The sequence below is a fragment of the Giraffa tippelskirchi genome, chromosome 1, assembly GCF_054371585.1.
Source record: "Giraffa tippelskirchi isolate mGirTip1 chromosome 1, T2T-mGirTip1v1.2.pri, whole genome shotgun sequence".
In the NCBI taxonomy this organism is placed as follows: Eukaryota; Metazoa; Chordata; class Mammalia; order Artiodactyla; family Giraffidae; genus Giraffa; species Giraffa tippelskirchi.
This window is the reverse complement of record NC_137275.1, coordinates 143,447,232-143,472,135: the sequence shown is the minus strand read 5'-3', so window position 1 is coordinate 143,472,135 and position 24,904 is coordinate 143,447,232. Positions and strand designations below refer to the sequence as shown.

Sequence of the window (24,904 nt, the reverse complement as noted above, 5' to 3'; positions counted from 1 at the left end):
CAAAAAACCAAACATAACAAATTCAGTAAACATTTTTTAAGTGGTCCATATTTAAAAACTCCTAAAAAATTTTTAGAAGTGAAATAAGCAACATAAAAGCAAAATAGAGAAAGGGGATCAAGGTGGTGGAATATGAGGATGGATGTGGAGTTCACCTCGCCCACAAACACATCCAGACTACATCTATATGTAGAACAATTCTCATGCAAAACTAACTAGGAACTGGCAGAAAAATGCCTATACAACCAAGGCTGCAAGAAAGATATCTACGTAATTGGGCAGAATGGGAAGGAAAACGTTGGGTTGAGACCTGTGCCCCTTGGAGGGTACTAAGAGGAAAAGGGAGATTACACAGGCAGATGCTTACCTTTTGGAGTAAGGAGGGGAAGACTCACAGACCTGGCATCCCAATCTTGGGGTCCTATGTGGAGGAGACAAGCCCCTTGGCTGCTTGGAGAAATGCTAAGACAGAAAAGCTGGAGAGGCCTGGACTCCACTGGTGAGGAGTGCACAGGTGCTGGCTTGCCAACAGAGTGAAGAGTCTGCCTTAGTGGGTGCTACCTCACCACATTCCCCTATCCCAGCTGAATGGACGCCACGGCCCTGCTCACTGCATACCACAGCATGGCAATGGATCTAGGGCAGCCAGTTCCTGGGAAAAGACTCCACCTAGGGATGCAGAGGCAAACTGGGGGGCCTCAGATGAGGTCCAAGTGGGGCAGTGGCAGCCACTGTTGGTGGTGACTCAAATAGCACCCCAGAAGCAGTCCAGACTTCTGACAGAATTCCTGTAACCAATACACCCCCCCAGTCACAGCTGAGTAAGTGCTCCAGCACTGCCCATTCCGTGCCACAACACAGCACTAGATCTGGGTCTACCACAACAGGGGCAAAGGTGCAACCTTGGGCTGCATCTGAGCAGAGCTACAGACACATATACAGGTAGCACATCTTACCTCTATAAGCACATAAGCCCCACTTATTTCAGCACTCCCCTCCTTTGGGGCAAAGGCCTCAGTGGAAGGAGAAGAAAACACACACTTAAAGGGAACAGAACCAGCTCAGGCCCAACTGTCTGTGCATCTGCTGTATCAATTGGGAGCAGACCCTGCCCCTGACAGGGCAGTGATGGCCACTGAGCAGACAGAAAGTCCTGCCTCACACCATACACAGGCTCTTGCTCCTCCAACACCAGCCACATGCCATACCAAGGTGATAGTGGACAGCAGAAGCTGAGAAATGTGACTACTGTCCACGTTAAATCTAGCCCTCACACCAAAGACACTGGGCACACACAGTCTACATAGGGACACTTTCACATAAAAATGCCCCTTCAAGACCATGATAGATAAATGTTTCACCTAAATCCATAAAGACAGAGATGGCTAAGTGAAAAGGAAGAGAAAACTCCTGAAAAAAATAATGAAACTGGTAGACAATTAGTCTACCAGACAAGTTCAAAACATTGGTAATAAAACAGATAACTGAATTAAGAGACAGAATTTATCTAAGCACAGGTTATTTTAACAAGGAACTAGAGACTATAAAGAAAACCAAATCAAAAATAGATAACTGAATTATCCATTTTTGATAAGGGCTTCCCCGGTGGCTCAGATGGTAAAGAATCTGCCTGCAATGTGGAAGACCCGGGTTCAATCCCTGGGTTGGGAAGATACCCTGGAGAAGGGAACAGCAACCCGCTCCAGTGTTCTTACCTGGAGAATTCCATGGACAGAGGAGCCTGGCCAGCTACAGTCCATGGGGTCGCAAACAGTCAGACATGACTGGGTGACTAACACACACATTTTTGATAAAGCACTCTAGCAGTACTGAATCACAGACTAAATGACACAGAAGAAAGCATGAGTGACTTGGAAGATAGAATAATGGAAATCACCCAATCAGAGCACCAGACAGAAAGACAAATGAAAACAAAAACAAAACAACATACAAGATCTATGGTGTAACATAAAAAGTGCCAACATTCACATTACAGAGGTTCTAGAAGAAAGAAGAGGATCAAAAACCTATTTGAAATTATGGCTAAAAACTTCACAAACCTGAAGAAGGAAACAAATATCCTTATACAGGAATCACAAACGGTCCCAAGCAAGAAGAACCCCAACAGACTCACACCAAGACACAACATAAGTAAAACAGCAAAAGTCAGAGAGAGAATTCTAAAGGCAGCAAGAGAAAAATAAATAGTCGTATACAAAGGAACCACCATAAGGCTATCAGCTGATTTCTCTGCAGAAACTTTCCAGGTCAGAAGGGAGGGCATTATACATTCAAAATCCTGAAAGGGAAAAACCTGCAATTTAGGATACTCTACACAGCAAGACTATCATTTAGAATAAGAGAGATAAAGACCTCAGACAAGTAGAAACTAAAAGAATCCAGCAATAATAAACCTAAAAGAAGTGTTAAAAGAAATGTCAAAGAATCCACTCTAGATGGAAAAGAAGAAAGAATATATAGGAAAAGGAAAATCCCAATAAGAAAGGCAAATATAAGGATAAAGATCACGTAAATAAGGCAGTACATAGATCAAAACAAAAGCAAAAAATTGTAAAAGCAACTATAATTCCAATCAACAGTAAAGGGTAAGCATGAAGATGTAAAATATGACTTCAAAAACACAAAATGTGGGAGAGGGGAGTAAAAAATGTAGATCTTTTCAGTTTAAAGCAAGTAGATACAACCATGAGCCAATATATATGAACCCATAGTACCCATAAATCAAAAACCTACAAAAGATACACAAAAACCAAAAAGAAAGGAACTTAAGCACACTACAAAAGAAAATTATCAAACCACAATGGGAGAAACAAAAAGTGAACACTGAAGAATTACAAAAACAACTGGAAAAGAAAGTAACAAAATAAGTACATACCTATCAATAATTACTTTAAATGTCAATGGACTAAATTCTCTGATCAAAACACACACAGTGGGCTCTCACATTAGAAGAATTAATACTATTAAAATGGACATACTACTCAAAGCAACCTACAGATTTAATGCAATCCCTACCAAAATATCTGTGACATTTTTCACAGAACTAGAACAATAATCCTAAAGTTAACATGGAACCACAAAAGAACATGGAACCCAAATTGCCAAAGCAATTCTGAGAAAAAAGAACAAAGCTGAAGGTATCACCCTCCAGGACCTCAGACTCTACCACAAAGCTACAGTAATAAAAACAGCACGGTACTGGCACAGAAACATAGATCAATGGAACAGAATACAGAGCCCAGATATAAACCCATGCAGTTATGGTCAATTAATCTATGACAAAGGAGACAAGAATATACAATGGAGAAAAGACAGTCTCTTTAATAAGTGTGTGTGTTTGAGTGTTAGTCGCTCAGTTGTACCTGACTCTTAGAGATCCCATGGACTCCAGCCCACCAGGCTCCTCTGTCCATGGGATTTTCCAGGCAAAGATACTGAAATGGTTTGCCATGTCCTTCTCCAGGGGATCTTCCCAACCCAGGGATTGAACTTGGGTCTCCTGCACTGCAGGCAGATTCTTTACCAACTGAACTACCAGGGAAGCCCCTTTAATAAGTGGTGCTGGAGAAAATGGGCTGCTATAGGTAAAACAATGAGATTGAACATTTTCTCACACCATTACAAATATAAGCTCAAAATAGATTTTAAAGAACTAAATGTAAGACTGGAAACCATAAAACTAAAACATAGAAAGACACTCTTTGACATAAAACAGCAATATTTTTTGCTTTCTCCTAAGGCAAACTAAAGCAAAAATAAACAATAAACAAATGGGACCTAATTAAACTTAAAGCTTCTGCAGAGAAAAGGAAACCATCAACAAAATGAAAAGACAACCTACTGAATGGAAGGAAATATTTGCAAATGATGTGACTGACAAGGAGTCAAAATCCAAAATATACAATCAGCTCATACAACTCCACATCAAAAAACAATCCAATCAAAAAAATCAGCAGGATTTGAATTCCTATTGGTAGGAATGTAAATTGGTGCAGCCACTATAGAAAAGAGTGTGGAGGTTCCTTAGAAAAATTATAAATAGAACTACTTTATGACCCAGCAGTTCAGCAGTAAAGAAGCCACCTGCAATGCAGGAGATACAGGAGTCATGGGTTTGATCCCTAGGTCAGGAAGATCCCCTGGAGGAAGAAATGGCAATCCACTTCAGAATTCTTGCCTGGAAAATCCCATGGACACAGGAGCCTGGTGGGCTACAATCCATAGGGTCGCAAAGAGTCAGACACAACTGAGCATGCATGCACACACACATATGACCTGACAATTCCACTCTTGGGTATATATCCAGAAAAAAGTGAGAACACTAATTCAAAAAGATACATGCAACCCAATGTGCACAGCCACACTGTTTACAGTAGCCGAGACAAAGAAGCAACCCAAGTGCCCATCAACAGATGATTGAATTAAGAAGCTGTGCCGTACATATACAATGGAATATTAGTTAACCATAAAAGAATGAAATACTGCCTGCCACCTGGATGGACCTGCAGTATATTATATTAATACTTAGTGGAAGTAAGTCAGAGAAAGACAAATACTATGATATCGTTTATATGTGGAATCAAATAATACAAATGTATGTATATGCAAAACAGAAACAGACTCACAGACGTAGAAAACAAACTTGTGGTTACCAAAGAGGAAAGGACTGGAGGAAGTAACAAATTAAGGGTATGGAATTAACAAACTACTATATATGAAACAGTTAAGCAACAAGGATATACTGTGTGGCACAGGGAATTATACCCATTAACTTAAAATAACCTATAATGGCATATAATGCAAAAATACTGAATCACTATGCTGTACACTTGAACTAACATAATATTTTAAGTCAACTATACTTCCAATAAAAACAAAAGCAAAACAAAATGTAGCTTCTTGCAAGGATAATTTTAACACTTATTTTAAAATTCCAAAAATTATTAACTCTATAAATATACCAACCATCTTTAGTAATACTCAATTGTTTCTTTTTAAATATTTTATTTAGTGGAAATAAGTTTACCCATTATTATAATGACATTCCCATTACTTGGTTCTTATTGTTAACACAATATTTAGTACTCTTTTTACATAGTTACTGGATAATAAGATTTTATAATTCTCTCAAGAAAAATGAATGATAGACTGATGGTACAAAAATTCTATTAGTAAATTATTCACATATATTTTAGATCTTCAAAGAAAGGAACATTTTTAAAAACTGTAAGTGATGACATATATGGCTTATAGTAATTAGCAATAATAATTCAGTAATAAATAATCTGAAGCATCACTAGTTCTCAATTTTCTTTAAATTGATTTATTATATTTGTGTACCTTTTATCTCCGTGTAAGGTATGTATACGGCCTGATTAAATGTTCCAAAAGAGGAATATGGGGCATGATTTGTGAAAACAAAGGTCTGTTCTGTTTTCCTCAGGGTCTTCTTTTAAGACAGCAAAGTCCAAACAACTTGTGTAATATTAACATACACTCTTTCAGCGTTTGGAAAAATGTTTTATTTTCAAAGCTTGTCTAATGTTTAAGGTGGGTGTTAACTATGGGCATAGTGATATCAGTCTATAAAATGGGCTATTCTAGAAAAGTACAGAGCATATTACACATCACTCCCCTCCCACAGATTAGCTGCTACATGGAAACTCAGAAGTGAAAAGAAATAGATGTAAATAGATGTCATTTAAGTTAACAACTTTGGTTTCTTAGTTTAATTGAATCTACTCCAATTAAAATCCTATTTCTCATTAACTTTACTGGAAAATAATCAGGCTTCACATAATACAAACTTAACTTGTGTAAAATTCACAGCTTTGGTGGAACAGGTTGTGAAGAGTATATGAACTAAAAACAATGTGTGAGAAAAACAGACTGCTGTGTATGTCAAGAGTTCTGGGGAGGAGTGCAATTATTCCATGTTATGGATTTTTGTCAAATACTAGATATCTGTTCAGCAGAATACTTCCCGTGCTGTGTTTCCTGCAGCTGACTCCACAAGCCTCTTCCTTCTCATGTCACATCCCAGTGCTACACTTCACATTTTCTTCTTATTGGGAAACACTCTGAGGATGTCTCGTCGTTCTGAGTAAAGATGACTGTAGGTGAAATACATACCTAAGGTAGAGAAGAAAATGGCAAAATTAAGATTGATTAACCATCTCTTTGGAAAGAACCCTGGTTTTGAAATACAGCGTACTACCTGGAGTCCAGGAAAAAGACACTTGCAAAGGAGACTCGAAGAAGAATACTTAAAGAGTGACCAGATTTTCTGCAGAAGGAGAAGTAATTTCCTCCATCTTACTGTTCTGCATATTACAAAGAAGGAACTTTTCCCCTTTCTCTAGCTCTCTCCATTCCCCCCAAAGTTTCACATTTGTCTTCTCTTTTATGTATTGTTCTTACATACCTGATAGTTGTTATCTTCTAGATGTAACACTTATCTTAAGGATGTATGAAGGTTAGAGCTGAAGAAACTAAAATTTAACAACAGAAGTCTGTTTCTCAATTTCCTGGAAAGATTAATTAATTGATCAGGTTTTCTCAGCTGTAACTTTTTGCTCCATATATTTTTCTTGAGTCTTTAGCACATACTCCCACTTGCCTGCTGCTGCTGCTGCTAAGTCGCTTCATTCGTGTCCAACTCTGTGCAACCCCATAGACGGCAGCCCACCAGGCTCCGCCGTCCCTGGGATTCTCCAGGCAAGAACACTGGAGTGGGTTGCCATTTCCTTCTCCAGTGCATGAAAGGGAAAAGTGAAAGTGAAGTCACTCAGTCGTGTCCGACTCTTAGCGACCCCATGGACTGCAGCCCACCAGGCTCCTGAGTCTTTAGCACATACTCCCACTTGCCTGCTAGGAAATGCTAACACATACGGCCAAACAAACAGGAAACAGAAACAGATACAAATGGGAAATCCAAAGATAGCCAAGTTTACTTAGTTTGACATCCTGATTTTCTTTGTAGATGCTTGTGTCTGTTGGTGAAAATTTCATACACAAAGCAGTTACATTTTGTGCCAGTAAAACTCTTTTTGTTCATACAGTGATATATTTGATCTCATAATGTCCTGCAAAAACCATCATAAATAACTTCTAAAAAAAAACCAAAAAATAAATAAATAAATAAATAAATAACTTCTAAGTGCTTTACTAATAAGTAATAAGATCCAGTTCATCATTCCAGGTTTCCTCTTTCATCTCTCGCATGTTTACAGACCTTTCTATTGATACTAAGGTAGATGGCAGCACAAACCAAAAAGCACAGGAAGAATGCAAAAACAAAACAGAAAAGCCACTTACCTATAAAGAGCATCATGAGATATATTTTCAGCACATATGGTAAATAGATGGATAAGTCAAAGGGCAGCTTTGTGGAGTAAGTGCCAAATGATTCGAAATAAGGCAGCGACTGATAGATGGTAAATGCTGTTTTAAGAAAAAACGAATCATGAAGGTTTCCCTTCTTAACTTGCTACAGGGATATGTATATATGTTAGCACAATTGAAGGATATTCTGAATTTGATAATGACAACCTTGTGAAAACTGCTGAATCCTTTTGCCAAAGCTATAATTTGGTATGGAAATGCACTGAAGATAAGATTGGCAAGGCCATTACAGCAGTGTGATCTGCTGAATTTTTATCCTTGTTTTATTTTATTGTGCCTACACAGAAATAGTTTACTGTGTTTCTCTGTTTATTGAGGTATAGTTGATGTATAAGTTGCAGGTGTGCAACAGAGTGATTTACGATTTTGTATAGTGGAGTATAAATGGCTATACTCCATTTATAGTTATTATAAAACATCGGCCATATTTCCTGTACTGTATAATATATCCTTTTAGCTTATTTATTTTATACATAGTAGTTTGTGCCAAAAATGGTATCTCAAAATACTTGTCCTCTTATCACAAGTAGTGGTGATAGATGAGTGAACATGGAAAACGCTTCATATATTTTCCTCTTGGAGTTTCACAACACACATTGGTAGAATGGAGATTCTGTCAAGTTCTGCAATAAAGAAACTGGTTTCACCCATTTCCTCAGTTTAACTGGTCTTGGAATAGCTCCTTCTTCCTCCCCATCCCCGGCAGTACTTAATAAAAATTCTGAGGAATGTGAGAAATGCTGGCCTCCAACTACTTTGAAGAAGGAGGCTCTTGTCAAATAAAAAGACTTGAATATCCTATGGAATTATATCCCATATATAGACCTTTAGTAACATTTCATGGAATAAAATGACAATGTACTATGGTTATGTAAGATGTTATCATCAAGGTAAGCTGGGTGAAGATACATGGGAACAATGCACTATTTTTGCAACTTATTGTGAGTCTAAAATTATTATTTTTAACTTCTTTTTTTTAAAGATGGAGGAAAAGTCAGGTGCCTACAGCTTTTATAGCCAGACGGTGGTATCAGCACAGAGTCTGCACTTGACACCAAAAAACAAAAGGGAAATATATAGAAATGTACAAAATTGCAGTCACCTACATTCCACCACCCAGAATTAATCATTAGTGATATTTTGTTATATATGCTTTCAAAATTTTTCTGCATATGCTTTTTTTAATTGCAAGAATAAGTTTATGAATCTAATTTTAATAAAAGTATGCATTTTACAGCAACCATATACAAACATGGCTTTCCTAAGAAACAAGAAGTCTTACAATTACAGAATAAAAAGAAAAGTCTACTACATATTTATCATCCCTTATTCTTAGAAAATATTAGTCATATTTCTACTTTATTCCTTTATATATTCTTTACAGTATTTTTCATATTATCTAACAAATGAATGTACTTAATAAATAAATGTTTCAATGAGTGAGGGATTTGGTTCTCAAATAAATGTGCAATCCATTTTTTATGGTTTTTAAGATTATTTTCTAGATTCTTTTGGCATAGTCTAATTTCAAAATTCAATAATTCTTCCTTTTGAAAACAAAACATATTTTAAGATTATACCTAATATGATTTACTAGAATATAAGCTCTTTTTCTCCAGTCACTGGTGGATAGAAAACATGTGGGTATATCATATATACTTTACAATTATTATCAACGTCACCATCATTTTATGTTAAATATTTCTGTATGTTTTCCCTTAGTTACCTTAACATGTGCTCTCTTCACTTCTTTATGCCTTTGGTTTTCAAAAACTTTTATCACATCTGTTTCAGAGTTTCCTTTCCATCTGCTAAATCTATTACAGAAGGAAGCATATATTCCCCAAATATCCTCAAGCTCTTTGAAAATAGATGTGTTTAATCACTTGATTTTAAGCTTAAGTTTTACATTTAGGCTTAGTAATCAGCTTACTTCACATTGTATTTAATAATTCATTGTTTATTGATCATGTACATTGGGTACATAAGAGAAAGGAAGGAAGAAACAAAGACAATCTCGTATTCCCGTGAAGCTTAGAGACTAGACAGGGAAATCTATATTAATCAAAGAATCATGCAAATGTCTAATTACCGCTAAGGTTTTACTAAAGAGATTCATAGGGGGAACTGGTGTAGATGAGTAAGTTGAGAAATGGTTCCCTGAGAAACCAATGATTGATCTGTATGTAGAGTTCATTGTCTCTGGCAAAGTAGGTTGCACAACAGCTGGTAAGTGGGAAGGCTAGTCCTGCTAGGGGGAACTGAATTTCTATGCATTAAAAATAATCACTGAGTCACTAAATGTTAAACCCCCTCTGGATGAGGAAACAGACTTAGAGAAGTTAAATGATTTACCCAAAACTCAGCGAGATAATGAAGGTAAGGGCCTGCACTCAGATGTCCTCATTCCTCACCCAATATTTTGTCTACTGTGCAGAACTGCTTCCTCCTCTAACTTTGCTTTTTAATGCTTTGCTTCTTTGCATCAAGGGAAGTATGCCAGGAGAGATAAGACTGAGTCAGCTGAACAGTGGCAAAAATAGTAATTTAATCATCAGAAAATTTTGTGAACCATTATTGCTTTGTCAGTAAACAATACAGAAAGTCACTCTTTTCCTACCTTCAGCGAGAACACACAAAGGATAAATTGGCATCCACAGTGTTTGACTGAACCATGTCAAGACAGCATAGGATATTCCAATGACTGACAACATGCTGTAAGTGTACCTGAAAAGAGACAAGTTTGCTCATAAACATTTGCTGCTGGTGTCTGGGAAATAACAGAAGAAAACACTTGACTGTGTAACTGAATACACAGATAAAACTGGACAGCATGCAAATTCCTTACCTTATTTCCTGTAATGTAACCAGGAGAAGAGGTTAAAAAAAAAATGGAGGGAGAGGAACCATGTCAGTCTGGCTTGTCTCATGGCGTGGATCATAGATAATTATAGAGGTAAAGAGAGAAAAATGTTAACTCTTGTCCCTCAGCAAATTACAGTTACAAGTTTCCTCAAATAGTGATTTCAATTTCACTTGGAAGCCAAACCCATTTTATACAGCAGCTAAGTTTTTTAAGACAGACAGACCTATAAATATCTACGGAAATAATTTTAAACCTTTTTTTAAAAATGAGCCATCTTGTGTAAACAACTAAATAACTGGCCTTAGGAGCTTGTTTTGAGTACAGGAGGTGATTTTAAACCTGCCTTTGTGATGTAACAGATGAAGTAGTCAATATCTTATTTTATTTCTCAAGCTTAAGCATACACCAGAATCACTCAGAGGGCTTGATAAAGCACAAATTGCTAGGCATCTCCAGAGCATCTAATTCAAGGGACCTGAGAATTTGTATTACAAACAAGCTCCAGGTGATGCTGATGCCACTGGCCCAGAGACCACAATTAGAACTACTGGAGTAGGCAGTGCATACATATGGCAAAACAAAATCCAAAACTTTGAAAACATGCATGCAGTAAAGTAAATCTTTCATTTATTCCAGGACCCTCATTCCATTTCTCAGAGGCAATGTCCAATGCCAATTTCTTATATAATCTTTCCAAAATTCTTTGCCTATGCTTATCTCTGTGTATACACTGTATGTAATATACATCAGTAGTGCAAGCACTCACCAAATATGGCATGTTATCAAACTTTTTGTTTTTTACCAATACGAGGAAAAAATGGCACTTCACTACTTTGATGTTTTTTTCTCTTATTACAAGAGTAGGAAGAACCTTTTCATATATTTAGAAATCATTTCTGTAGAAGTCCAGTGTGTCTCTTTTTTGCTGTTGCTTGTGGTTTGAGTATTAAACCTAAAAATTCATTGTCAAATCCAAGATCAAAAACATTCACCCTTATATCTTCTTCTACGAGTTTTATAGTTCTAGCTCTTTTGTTTAGGTTTTTAATCCATTTTGAGTTAATTTTTATATATGGTGTGGAGTAACAAACCGAATTCCTTCTTTTACATGTGGATATCCAGTTGGTCCAGCATCATTTGACCGAAAGATTATTCCAAAAGACTATTTTTCTCCACTGAATGATCTTGGCATCTTGCCAACAATCAACTGATCATAAATTTGAAAGTTTATCTCAGAACTATCAATTCTATTCCATGCTATATCCTTATGTCTGTATCACACTCTTGATGTGTGCAACTTTTGTTACTTTGTAGTAAGTTTTGAAATTGAGAAGTGTGAATCTAACTATGTTCTTCTTTTTCGAGATTCTTTTGGCTACTCTGGTTTCTTTAGGTTTCCATATGTGTTTTAGAATCAGCTTCTCAACTTCTCCATTGAATCTATAGATCAACGTGAGAACTGTTCCCTCTTAAAAATATTGTCTTCAACTTACAAACATGGGACATCTTTCCATTTATTTAGATCTCCTTTCATTTTTCTGAACAATGTTTTTAGTGCACTAGTTGTGCACATCTTTTGTTAAATTTATGTCTAAATACTTTTTAGATCCTATGGTACATGGAATTGTTTTCTTAATTTTATTTTAGGATAGGCCCTTGAAAATGAGTAGAATACATTTAATTTTTGTAAAGCTGACCTTTGAAAAAAACAGATTTGAACTATGTGGGTCCACTTATATGAAGATTTTTTTCAATAGTAAATACTACAGTGCTACACTCTCTGATTAGTTGAATCCAGACATAGAACTGCAGACAGAGAGGAACTCTATATATGAAAAGTTATATATGGATTTTCAACTGTGCAGAAAGTCAGCACTCCAACTCTCACCCTATTCAAGGGCCAAATGTATATCAACTTTGTATTCTACAACTTTGCTGAACTAGTTTATTCTAGTGCTTTTAGTGAATTCCTTATGATTTTCTTTACATAAAATTGTGTCATCTGCTAATAGAGATAATTTTACTCCTTCCTTTCTAATGTAGATGACTTTTATATCATTTTCTTGCCTAACTGCTATGCCTAGAACTTCCAGTGTAATGTTGAATAGAAGAGACAAGAGTAAACATTGTTGTCTTGTTCCTGATCTTTGGAAGGAAGATCAGTCTTTCACCATTAACCATCTTGTTAGCTGTGGACTTTTCAGAGATACTTTCATCAGGTTGAGGAAGTTGCTTTTCTTATTTATTTATTTATTTATTTACTTTTTGGCTCCTGTGTGTCTTAGTTGCGGCATGTGGGATCTAATTCCCTGACCAGGGACCAAACCCAGGCCCCCAGCCTGGGGAGCTCGGAATCTTAGCCACTGGGCCAGCAGGGAAGCCCAGGAAGTTGCTTTTCAAAACATCATTCTAAGGTAAATTTGGAAGTTAATTCTACCCCCATTTTATACAGGAAAAAAAGAGTTTCATAATGGTTAAGTAGTTAGGAATTTCACTCCTAGGTTAAGAGAAATGAAAACATATGTGCACACAAAAGCTTGTATGTGGATGTTCACAGCAACATTTCTCCTGACCAAAAAGTAGAAACAGTCCAAAAGTCCATCAACTGATAAATGAATAAATAAAAATTGGTATATCAATACAATAGAATATTATTCAGCCATAAAAAGAACTAAAATATTGATACCTGTTACAACATGGATATACCTTGAAAACATTATGCTAAGTGAAAGATGCCAATCACAAAAAGCACATATTATGTGACTCCATTTATATGAAATGTCCAGAATAGGCAAATCCATACAGACAGTATATTAGAGGTTGCCAGAGGCTGGGAGGAAGAGGGAATGGGGCATGACTGCTGATGGATTTGGGACTCCTCTGGGGGGCAATGAAAATGTTCTCAAATTAGGTAGTGGTGATGGTTATACATATTTTTGAATAAACTAAAATCAATAGATTTTACACTTTAAAAGGGTAAATATTAAGGTCCATGAATTATCCCACTGCTGTTACTTTTAAGATTATGTGATTTGCCCAAGCAGTTAAGTAGTAGAGATGAGGTTCATCTTGAGATCTACTTCTATGTCCAAAAGTCTTTCCATCACATCACAATACTACTCTCAATGCCAAAACTACTTTCTTCTCTAGTGGGTCTACTGAACTTATCTGAGACTGGATTGACACTGAAAGAAGTGAGCATACCAGAGAATAAAACATCAGAAAGCCACAGTTCCCTGGGACTTCCCTGGCAGTCAGTGGTTAAGACTTCGCATTCCAATGCAAGGAGCAAGGGTGTGATCACTGGTCAGAGAGCTAAGATCCCACATGCCTTGTGGCCAAAGAACCAAAACATAAAACAGAAGCAATATTGTAACAAATTCAATAAAGACTTTTAAAATGATGTACATTAAAAAAAAAAATCTTAAAAAAAAAAAGCAAGACACAGTCCCAGATGAGGCTCCATGTCTCATAAACAGAAAGTCACAGGCTATCAAAGTCCCTAAAGTTTGCCCCAAGTCCACAAATCTTTCATTTCAGTTAAAGGTGAGAAATAACTAAGTTATATATGACAAAGAATTATAGTCACTTTAATTAAACAAAATATTTCATTTTAATTCATTCTATTTAGAATATCTTAACTCAGCCAAGATTTTGACAATAAAGAATTTATATAACCTCTGCTAAAATGCTGGGGCCTTTTGTTACCCATTCACATCCAGGTCTTTCAAGCAAGAGGGACAGTTCTCAGGAAGTAGCAGTTAGGAACCTCTCCAAAGTGAGCCACTGTGCAAAGAGGGTATTTTATGCCATTGCTGGTAGAGATACTACTAGGCTCATCTCATTGCAGAGCTTTAGAATTTAGAAGTCAATACAACACCAACTAGGGCAAGGATTCTTAACCTGAGGTCCAAGGATTCCCAGTGAGTTCATGAACAAACTTCAGTTATTTGAACCTGCTGGAGTTGTATACACATATGTTTGTGGAAGTGTGTTTTTCACCCCATAGAGATAAGGCCCTATATTTAAAATACTCTTGAATTCAAAGAAACCAACTTTGTAAATTGTGACTATGATAGAAAAGTCTGGCTTTGTTTATTAAAGTAACATGTACCAGAGCAGTTGCAGAGAATGCCTTTCATTACCAAACAGCTGTGAGATTTATTCCCAATTGGCGTTATGCCTGAATGCACTGATTTGCTCTTGTAATACCATGGTAGGTTTTCATTATCTTTGATATGCCAATTATGGAGAGCACAAAAAATACAGTTCCATATCAAGATAAAATATGAAAAGAGGTTATGTATTTATCTCTGGGCAATCAAATGCAAGCAACTAATACTGGTTTCACTAGAAAGTAATCTGGCTTTAAGAGGTTATTTTGCCTCCTTACCTAACCATATCCAATAGATTCCAAAAGATGAATAAAACACACACCACGTATTTCTCTTGGACTTCTTCTTGACTGGTGATCACCATAAAGAGGACAATTATTCTCTCTGTGAGCTAACAAAAGAAATAGCCAAGTCAAGAATTAGGATCATCTGTTTAGCATGTAGGTAATTTTCTAATTTTAAAAACCAAAGTTCCTCTTAAAAAATATGCTTTAACCCTAAATATGTGTACCATACAATTAATATGATCTCTGGGGGAGTAAGGTTATGGGTGAATTTCATTTCCTCCTTTTTGGTTTCTTTTTTTCTGTATTCTCCAAATTAAACGTAATGGATAAAAAGATAACAGATATTTCATCTGAATCACAGCATGTCCCTTCTTGTGACACATGAACACATGGTTTTTCTCACTTTGACAAGTTTTCCTTGGGTGTCCACTATATATCAGATGCTAAGACAACATATATAATGAAAAGCATCATCCTTGCTACACAGGGTAGCAAAGGTAGGAGAATGTGGGGCAGTCACTATAGCACAGTGTGAATAATGCTATCATTTAAAGGGCTATGTATGGGAGGAGAGGTGGGGGAGATAAACTGTGTGGGAAAAGGATGCAGAGAGATATGGAGACGGGCAACATTTCAGTTGGATCTTGAGGAATGGACAGGGGTTTGTCAGGTAGACTGGATAGGAGAATGGGCATCCTAGGGAGCAGCCAGAGCAAAGAGGCAGAGGTGTGAAAACACTGCTGTGCTGGGGGCCAAAACATCCCTGAGGGCCAGAAAGGAAGTGCACAAACAGAACCATGGGAGATAAAATTGAAAACATGCTGGTTGTGAAGAGTTTTGAATGTCAGGCCAAGAAATTTCCATTTCATCCAACCAGGAAGCCACCATAGGTTTTTTTGGGGGGTGGGGGGGCAGGGGTGTTGAGAGGTGGGAGAAGGGGAGAAAGGGAAGGGAAATAATATAACCCTAACCCTCAGAAGCTAGTGGAAAGTGAAAAGAATTCAACAAATTCATATTTTTTCCAAGTCAGTAAGCATTTGTAAATCACTGAGAATGCACACACTTATGGCTTAGCTCTAATTACTGATCTCGAAATACACATTCCTCTTTCCAATCTAAATATGTGTATTCTTATGCTGTATTAATATACTTTGTATATTATGCATTTTTGTTGGTTTTTAATAGAATAGTTTACTTTCCTCACAGTGGTCACAGGAAAATATACCTGAGATTGAGAGAGCATATTAGTGATAAAGACGAGGGCTGACTTGTGTCTTTCAGTAGCTGTCTTTATTTTTAAAGCGGATCAGGGAGAAAAGACTTGGATAATCTGTGACTTTGAGTCACAGCCTGTTAGTGCTGGAAAATCACCTAGTGCAGAGAAATCCAAGATTTGCCAATATCAGGCCAGAGGATCAGAAATTCACATGTAGAAGCTGTATCAGCGTGTTTATAACCACATTGGTGAGTCAAGAGGGCCCTTACTTAGCTAAGGAAATTAGATACAATTCACACCTTAGTCAATCGATGGAAGCTACCTACATGGTGGTTTTTATTTTGTTAGTCTTTCTTTCAATGCTCTAGTTTCTTGACTTAACCATATTTATGTAATGAAGTAGACTTAACTGAAATGATTAATTACTGAATGATCCGAGCTTGCTGGCGTGACACACAGCAACCTTCAGATAACAAGATCTTAGCAGCTAACAAGTACTTAGGCACTGCCTAATCTTACATTTCATCACTGTCTGCTAATTGGGAAAATTATCTAATTTTTTATCAAAATCTCAGGAGATAAACACATGAAAGCGTGCACACACACAGTTCTAATTACATGGCTGACTACTGAAATAAAGGACATAAGCTACTTCTGATAAGACAGATCTCTAGGAGCTCTGCTAGATACATCCCCAACCTCACCTTTTTACAAATAAGGAAATTGGGAACCAGAGAAATCAAGTGATTTGCCCAACCTAGAGGCAGACCTGGAAACATATATATCCTGAGTCTCCTGGCTTCCAGAGTTGTAAGCAATCTCTGATGCCAAGTTGCCCCTCAATTGATGAGTAGGGAGGGAAAAGAATCTCCTAAGAGGGGCTGGAGCTGCACAAAGAAACACTGTTGAAAATAATCACTTAAGGGACTGTGGTACATTGGTGATGGAATCCCAACTGCACAGAAGAGGCAATAAGCATGCCCTCCAAAACACAACCACATATATACAGGTATGTGAAGACCCATCACCCCCTCTATGATGTCAGTCTAATTAACAAATTATCTGATGGTTATTTAACTCTATCTTGACCATTCAATGGCAAGACAATGGGAGAATATAGTTGGCAATATTCCTAAATTGGCAAAAAAAACTATTTATTGATTACTTTGTGCCAGTATCTAAACACATGCCATCTCATTTAATCTCCATAACAACCCCAGGAAGTGCTACTGCTATTTTCTGCCTTTTACAAAGAAAGTGTTCTTTGTAGTCATGTTACAAAGTGAAAATGACTTGCCTATAAATGTGGAATCAAAATCTAGACAAGGTCATTCTAAATTCCTTGTTCTGAGACACTAAGACATTTTCACCCTTGCTATTTAATGGACTATACCCTCATATAATGTCTACCAGTGAACCAGTGAAGTTGCTCATTCGTGTCTGACTCTTTGTGATCCCATGGACTGTAGCCTACCAGGCTCCTCCATCCATGGAACTTTCCAGGCAAAAGTACTGGAGTGGGTTGCCATTTCCTTCTCCAGGGATCTTCCCGACCCAAGAATTGAACCCAGGTCTCCTACATTGCAGGCAGATACTTTACCGTCTGAGCCACCAAGGAAGCAGATATAAAGTCTAGGTCATAGTCTATTCTAAAAAAAAAAAAAAGCTTCTCCTGAAAAGTTAAAACTTAAAAGGATCTCCTTGATTTTCTAAATCAACAACAAAACAATTTTCAAGAATAGATTTTTAAAATTTATCACCTTCTTTACATATAATAGTTGACTAGTTATTTAGAGCTTTATCCTTGGGACAACTTAGTACTTTGTCATTTTAGACAAATCCTATGAGAACATGACAGTTACTAATAAAGGGTCTTGTAATGTTTAGCGCACCTCAAACAGGCAGAATAAAAGCACAATGAAAACACTAACTTGGGCCACATTAAACATGGTGGTAATGTGGCCAACTCAAAAATATGCTAACTATAAAACTATTTTGCAGTTTTATGTTCTGTTTGGGAATTCTGAACTCCAGATTAAGCAATGAATAAAATTAAAGTGTTCTTTGTTAAAGAACTTAATTTGTTAAAATTAAAGTGTTACTTTTTAATGGCAGCTAGCAAATTAGTTACAAACTATTGAAGGGGTAAAAATCATACTTCAACTATAGAGAGAATTTCTACAGTCTTAAAAATCAAGTAGTTGTTTTCTAATTAGTCTTTGAGTGGTAGCTTCAAAGACAATTACATTACTAAAAGGATAACCCAAACTACTTTAATACTATGAACTTTTGTTGAGAACTTCAGAAACATACCCTTAAATGTTGAAAAATCACCAATTACTTTCTGTAAGACAAAAGTATTTAAATACTATTTGTATATGTTTATTTATTCATCAAACAATAGATATTTATTGAGTGTGCTATTCTGAATCCCAGTGGACACGGCAAGATGAACAAGATCAAATCCCAGCCTATGAAGTAGGCTATGTCCCAGCCTATAAGAACATAAGTACTTATGTCCTAGTTTGTGAGACAGACACTGTAAACAAGTGTAGCATAATAGTTGAGTGTTCAGGAAAACTAACCCAAATCCAAATTTTTGCTCCATCATTTATAATTTATGTGAATTTGGGTAAGTCATTTAACTTTCGGAGAAGGCAATAGCACCCCACTCCAGTACTCTTGCCTGGAAAATCCCATGGATGGAGGAGCCTGGTAGGCTACAGTCCATGGGGTCACTAAGAGTCGGACACGACTGAGCGACTTCACTTTCACTTTTCCCTTTCATGCACCGGAGAAGGAAATGGCAACCCACTCCATTATTCTTGCCTGGAGAATCCTAGGGACGGCGGAGCCTGGTGAGCTGCCGTCCATGGGGTCGCACAGAGTCGGACACGACTGAAGCGACTTAGCAGCAGCATTTAACTTTTGTGTTAAGTCATTATACTGGAGATAAAAATAAGTATAATTTAATGTAGTAATTAGTATATTTATAAGAAAATATATTTTTCTTATAGATAGTCAAGACTATCAGTAAGTAAAAAAGTTAATCTCAGCACCTTTAAAATGATACTGTGACTAAAACACTCTGATGATGGGAAAGATTGAAGGCAAAAGGAAAAGGGGCGAGAGAGAATGAGGAGGTTGGATGACATCACTGATTCAATGGACATGAGTTAGAGCAAACTCCAGGAGACAGTGAAGGACAGGGAAGCCTGGCGTGTTGCAGTTCATAGGGTCGCAAGGAGTCAGACATGACTTAGCAACTGAACAACAACAATAGCTTTATAACTATCACACTGAAGAACGTTGATCAAATACAAAAGGTACCAAAAAGAAAAAAGAAAAAAAATCCTACCTACAGAGTGAACTGTGAATATAATTCATTCTCAGGAAGCAAAGTTTTGAGAAGCTCATAGCATGACACGATCCTCAGTACAGTTTTTATCTCTAACAATATAAGCCTATTCCCAACTCAAAACTGGAGAGAAAATTCTATGATTTCATGGGGGGAAAAAAGATTATTTAATCTAGCAATGCAAAGAAGTACCTGCTTCATGGATTAAAAGAGATTAGGGTGAAAACTTGGCTGTGTTTCTAAAAGGGTTTGTTTTAAGACACTCTCCTTGGAGACAGACTTTACATTTGTTCTTACAAGAATCTCCGACTATGAAATCTTTGGAGTGATTTCTGACAACAGACTCCTGTTTGTCCTTATCAGAAATAAGATGTGCTACTGGCAAAAATAAGGATTGTTCTTGCAATTTGAGCTCACAAGTGGAATTTCTGTATCACAAAGTGGAATTTATCACAATAATGTGGGGGTAATAATTCCAGGATTTTGATTTATAGATTTAAAAACCATGTCAAATGAATACATGTGCAGCAGTGTTTATTGTGATGCAAAGGTCAGGGGACAGTATTTAGCCATTTTTTAATTCAGTTATGTACAAATTCTTTGCATTTCAAGCCTCTCTCAAAAGCTACAGGAGTAAAGTGGATAACTCTGAGGGTTTCCTAAAGGCACATCAGCCTAATGTCAATATACAAAGGTTAATTTTGTGGATTATTTTCCCCTTGCCTTGAGTTGAAACATCCTAAAGCTATTGTATATCAATAAAAACCTCTTTCTCAGGCTTCTACACAAGCAGTCAGAACAGAGTCCTTCAAAATCAATATTTCAAGGCTGATGGTATTTCTGCTCCATAAAAGCCAAGTTGTTTTGACTAAATCTACTAAAATACTAAATTCAACTTTTTTAAAAAATCAAGCTAATATGCAAGCTCATTTGAGAGCAAGGGATTGGAGAGAAGAGATGCCTAGTTTTCAATTATCACTTTTAACTATAGTTATATGCTACTTTTGGATCTTTTTACTTTCCCATTTTACAATTTTAAAATATCAAAAATGTTTTTCCTGATATAATTTTAATTGGGATGTAACTGTTTACAAAAATGGGTGTATGTAAACAACTGTTTGTTGCGGTTTTGCTCTTTTCCCCTAAACTGTATTTTTTAAAAATATATAAAATATACATATCTGTTAAATTATCATAGTCTTATTGTCAATAGGTTTTCCCCCTCTTTCTCCTTTAGTTAGTGTTCGTGTGTTAGTCGCTCAGTCGTCCGACTCTTTGCGACCCCAGGGATTGTAGCCCACCAGGCTCCTCTGTCCGTGGGATTTCCCAGGCAAGAATACTGGAGTGGGTAGCCATTTCCTTCTCCAGGGGATCTTCCCAACCCAGGAATCTAACCCAGGTCTCCTTCATTACAGGCAGATTCTTTACTCTCCGAGACACCGAGGAAGCCCTTTCTCCTTAAGCAACTGTAATATTAGAAAATCACAATGGCTTTTCCCTGTCAAATAAAAATGAGTATAAAACATTTTAAAATATACAGAAGAAAACAAACATACCCCCGATGCACATACCACCATCAATTGATATTATACCTGTGATTCTAATTGCTCAACTAGCTAATTGTTCCTACTGCTTTTGGGAATTACTCATCTTCATATTTTGGCAAAGCAGTTTCCAAAAAGGACAATTCCATTGTGACTTACCAGGGTCACAAAGGTAATGTCAAAATAATAACACACATGAGCAGAATTCTCTTCAATCTACTTCAAAGTAGCTAGATGTTGTGTATCTCTTCAAAATACTGTATGCAATCAGCTATGAGTATTGTGTGAGTAGCTTAGCCACATTCTTAACTACAGTTTCTTCATTTAAAGATGGGGAAACAGGAAAACCAAGAACGATTACAAAGCTTTCGAGTTTTGTTCGGTTATTTTAAAAGAAGGGGCCTCAGAGTCACCTTATAATGAGGGAATTCTTCTAATTGTCTGCAGAATTCTAAGGAAGAGGGTTAAAATGAAACTTTGGACCTGACCACATGTGTTTTTGAAGCTTTTTCCAACATCATGTCTATTCTGAAAACCATAGAAAAGATAGTAAGTGAATAAAAGAAACAGAGGATAGATAAAATCTCAAAGAGATAAAGATGAAGACAAACATCATAATAAAAATTTAATAATAATCGGCCCAGGATGAGAATAACTGTCTTCCCTACTGTGATGATTCCCTGATTCCTCCCAACAACAAAGACTTAAAAACTATTTGAGCCCCATCAACAGGAGACTTTGCCTCCTCACATTCAAATAAAAGTGCCAATATATACTTGACACTATTTTTTAATTACCAAATCAGGATACAGTCCGATTACAGTGATCATATTTCTATAAATCAACAGAGTTGCAATTAATAGGGATTAAAATCACACTTAAACATCCTGGAATTTCTAGAACTGCAATAAGTCAGACACCACTGAGCGACTTTCACTATTACTACTTGTACAGACCCGGGAATGCTGTAGACTTGGTTTCAAATTCCAGTTCTATCTCTTAGTTATATGAGTTTAAACAAGTAATGTAATTGTTCTGAGCCTCATATTCTCATGTGATATACAAACAGCATGTATGTTCTGGAGTAACTGAGAAAGTGGGTGGGATAAGTTCCTAGCACTTAGTTAAGAATACAATATCTGGCAGCTGTTGCTGTTATTTTAGGTATCATTTGTTCCTCTGCCATGTCTTGAGCCCTAAATGACCATGTTCCTTTTAAAGGCAGGTTGAAGGAAGATGGGAAATTCACTGGTAGAGATTTAGTATAGGAATCATTGCTGAATTAAGGCAAGAAAAATAAAAAAGTGATATTTTGCATAAGGAGAGATAAGGGTTAGGTGGCTATATGAACATACATTTAAAATTTACAGAAAAAAGTATTTTCATTAGTATAATTTTAACTATTTGTAAAATAAATTTTAAAAAAATGGATAACTAAATGTGACAAATTTGCATTGTAAAAATAATTAAAATAGAATTAATTGTTAGAGTCTGATTGTATTGCCAGCACCTAGCAAAGTGCTTAGAACATAAACACCTTAAATTTTGTTGAATGAAATAGTGGCATAGATCCTTATATTAAAATTTGCTGAAATATCATTAAAGTTTAAAAGATGGAAATCAGGCTTGGGGTTTGGTACCTGGCTCCTCTACCTACACTGGGATACATTCTGGCCTGAATACTGGAGAATCCCCTTCCCTTCTCCAGGGAATCTTCCCAACGCAGGATTCGAACCCAGGTCTCCCACATTGCAGAAGGATTCTTTACCAGCTGAGCCACAAGGGAAGCCCCTGTACAAGTAGATGCTATACTAAATAAACATGAAAGACCACTCCTTTGCAACTGCATTCAGTAAAAGGGGCAGAATGAACAAGAAATGGCTGGGGAGTATTCTAATCTCTGGACTTGGACGAAGGGTAACTTTTTTTTGGCAAATTAATTCTTTTCCAGGTAATGTATGTGGCATCCTTTTCCCTAAAGAGCTGGATGATGGTGGTTAATGTATCCCAGTATAGGTAGAGGAGCCAGGTGCCAAACCCCAAGTCTGAATGGCTCCCATCCTATGCCTTTCCTCTGTACTACACCGCCCAAGGCCATGGCATAGTGAGACTGGGAAGTGGATATGAAATCTCATCCCAGCAGAGGATCACTGTAGTGCTGCACAAAGCAGCAAGCATCATTTCTCTGAGTGCTTCCAACTGGCAATTCTGACTGTGCAGTGTTTTAGGATGAGGTCATTTTTTCATGGAATCCTCCATGTTAGTGACTTGGGTTGCACATTAGCAAAGGTTGGCTTTTTCACTGCCATAAAGTCGAGAGGCTGTAAACAGAACAAAGTTACATATGCAACAGATTCTATGATATAAATAATGTGATTAAGACCTACCTGCAGAAACCTAGGAAGAAGATGGTTTGATTCAATGCCAACATATATGTGCAGCAACTCCAAGAGGGAAATAGACTGGCAAAGTTGCATCACAAGTCCAATTGCATAAAAAGTGTCAACCATTGAATCTGTGTCCAGTGAATTAAAAATATAGACATAGTAAGTAAAATCTAGATCACAACCCAAATCTAGGAAGCAGTTTGAAATACAACAGAGATTCCTTACTTCATTTTTCTTTGTACGTGTGAGAAATTTCCTAGATTTCTAAATTATAAATACTATGTAACCAAAGAAAGCACTTCATATCATTGTAAAGTTTAATTGCTCCTCTTCCAAAAAATTTAAAACTTGAAAAAGAAGGCTCTATGGCCGAAGCTAAAGCATTTATTCCCCATTTATATGATTCTAAAGAAATTTCAGCATAAAAGTAAACAGCTAGACTCTAGACTGCATCAGTGAAAACAGGCTGAAAGCAAGTTTATTAAAGAAACTGCTGTGCCCACTCCTCGTCTACGGACAAGAAAATGACAGAGATGAGAAAATACAATTTCAGAGAAGATTTATGAAAATGACATTAATGACACCATGATATCAAACATCATCTTACATTTATATAGCATTTATGTCCTGCACATACATGGTTAGTGCTTTCTGGATTTTTGTGAGTTGGGCCCATTGCAGAGGGCTCCAAAGAAATACTACATTTGGAGAGAGCTGAAATGGATGGAAACAAATGTCCCTCTAAATAGAATAAATGTGCTTGTTTTTAAATGAAATCCTGCATATTAAGAAACGTCTAGGGAAACCTTTATCGTCTTCACTCCCTAGTGATCATTCACATAATAGTGATTTATCAAAGGGTTTCTCTTCTCAGCAGCTCTATGAGGTAGACATTATTATCATTCCCACTTCATAGATGATTCCTGAGGCATACACAGTCCTGCACTTGCCATAAAAGCATGATCAGTCACACGGCTCCCTGAAGGAAGAAGGCAGCTGGTGTCTACTCCAAGTGCTTGAGTACTGTTGAGCTACTTAATTTATACACTGATTCAGAAATTGTACTGACCCCCCACACAGTTCTTTTCAAGCTGCATTCTGTAGGAATGGGTTGTGTTTCTTTAATAAAATGCAACTTCTCTAATTATGGATGGCAGGATCACAATTAAGAAATAAGTACACTACTGACTAAGGCATTTCCCCCCCACTGGAAAGGCCAGGCAGCATAAGAAAGAATTCATGTCTTGTTACTCATGTTGTGAATGACCTATAACAGACCCTCAAAGCCACAGCTAACTTCCAAGGTCTAGAAGTGATGCTTTTTTCCTAAAAACTAAAGGAAGTTTTCTGAACACCTGTGTTGTCCTCTGCTTGAGGACTCCCAACACTCAAAGTTGAACTACAAGCCTCAAGTTATATCTTTGGAGGTTCTTAACAAAGGCAAGAATTTATCCACAGATCTGCAGTAAAAAAAAAAAAAAAAAAAGCAACATCAAATAGTTTATAGTACCACAGCAATAGATTGATTTTCTCATGATATTGAAGGCTGAATTGATAAGCAGAGCATGACTTATCCCAGATATATACTACATGTTTGTTTTTAGCTGAAACCAGCAATTGCTCAAATTGTCAAGTTATGCAACAGTTGTAAACTATGATGACACTTATCCATGTGGGGATGGAAAATGAAAAGAATGTTATTTTGA

The 24,904-nt window shown here is 36.8% G+C and overlaps 1 protein-coding gene across 5 annotated transcripts in view; it reads right to left on the bottom strand.

Moving 5' to 3' along the window:
* Window positions 1–5,520: 5,520 nt before the first annotated feature.
* The window catches only part of HACD4 (3-hydroxyacyl-CoA dehydratase 4), a 46,040-nt gene continuing 26,656 nt past the window's right edge, over window positions 5,521–24,904 (bottom strand). For 4 of the 5 annotated variants that reach the window (XM_081569895.1, XM_081569906.1, XM_081569917.1 and 1 more), the window contains 5 exons: window positions 23,199–23,326; window positions 14,685–14,797; window positions 10,046–10,152; window positions 7,339–7,464; window positions 5,521–6,153 (listed from right to left, as the gene is read on the bottom strand). In XM_081569895.1, the coding sequence (XP_081426021.1) occupies window positions 6,074–6,153; window positions 7,339–7,464; window positions 10,046–10,152; window positions 14,685–14,797; window positions 23,199–23,326 (554 nt within the window). In that variant the 3' untranslated portion in view covers window positions 5,521–6,073. The remainder of the gene's footprint in view (window positions 6,154–7,338; window positions 7,465–10,045; window positions 10,153–14,684; window positions 14,798–23,198; window positions 23,327–24,904) is intronic. The other variant, XM_081569928.1, reaches the window with a different exon arrangement.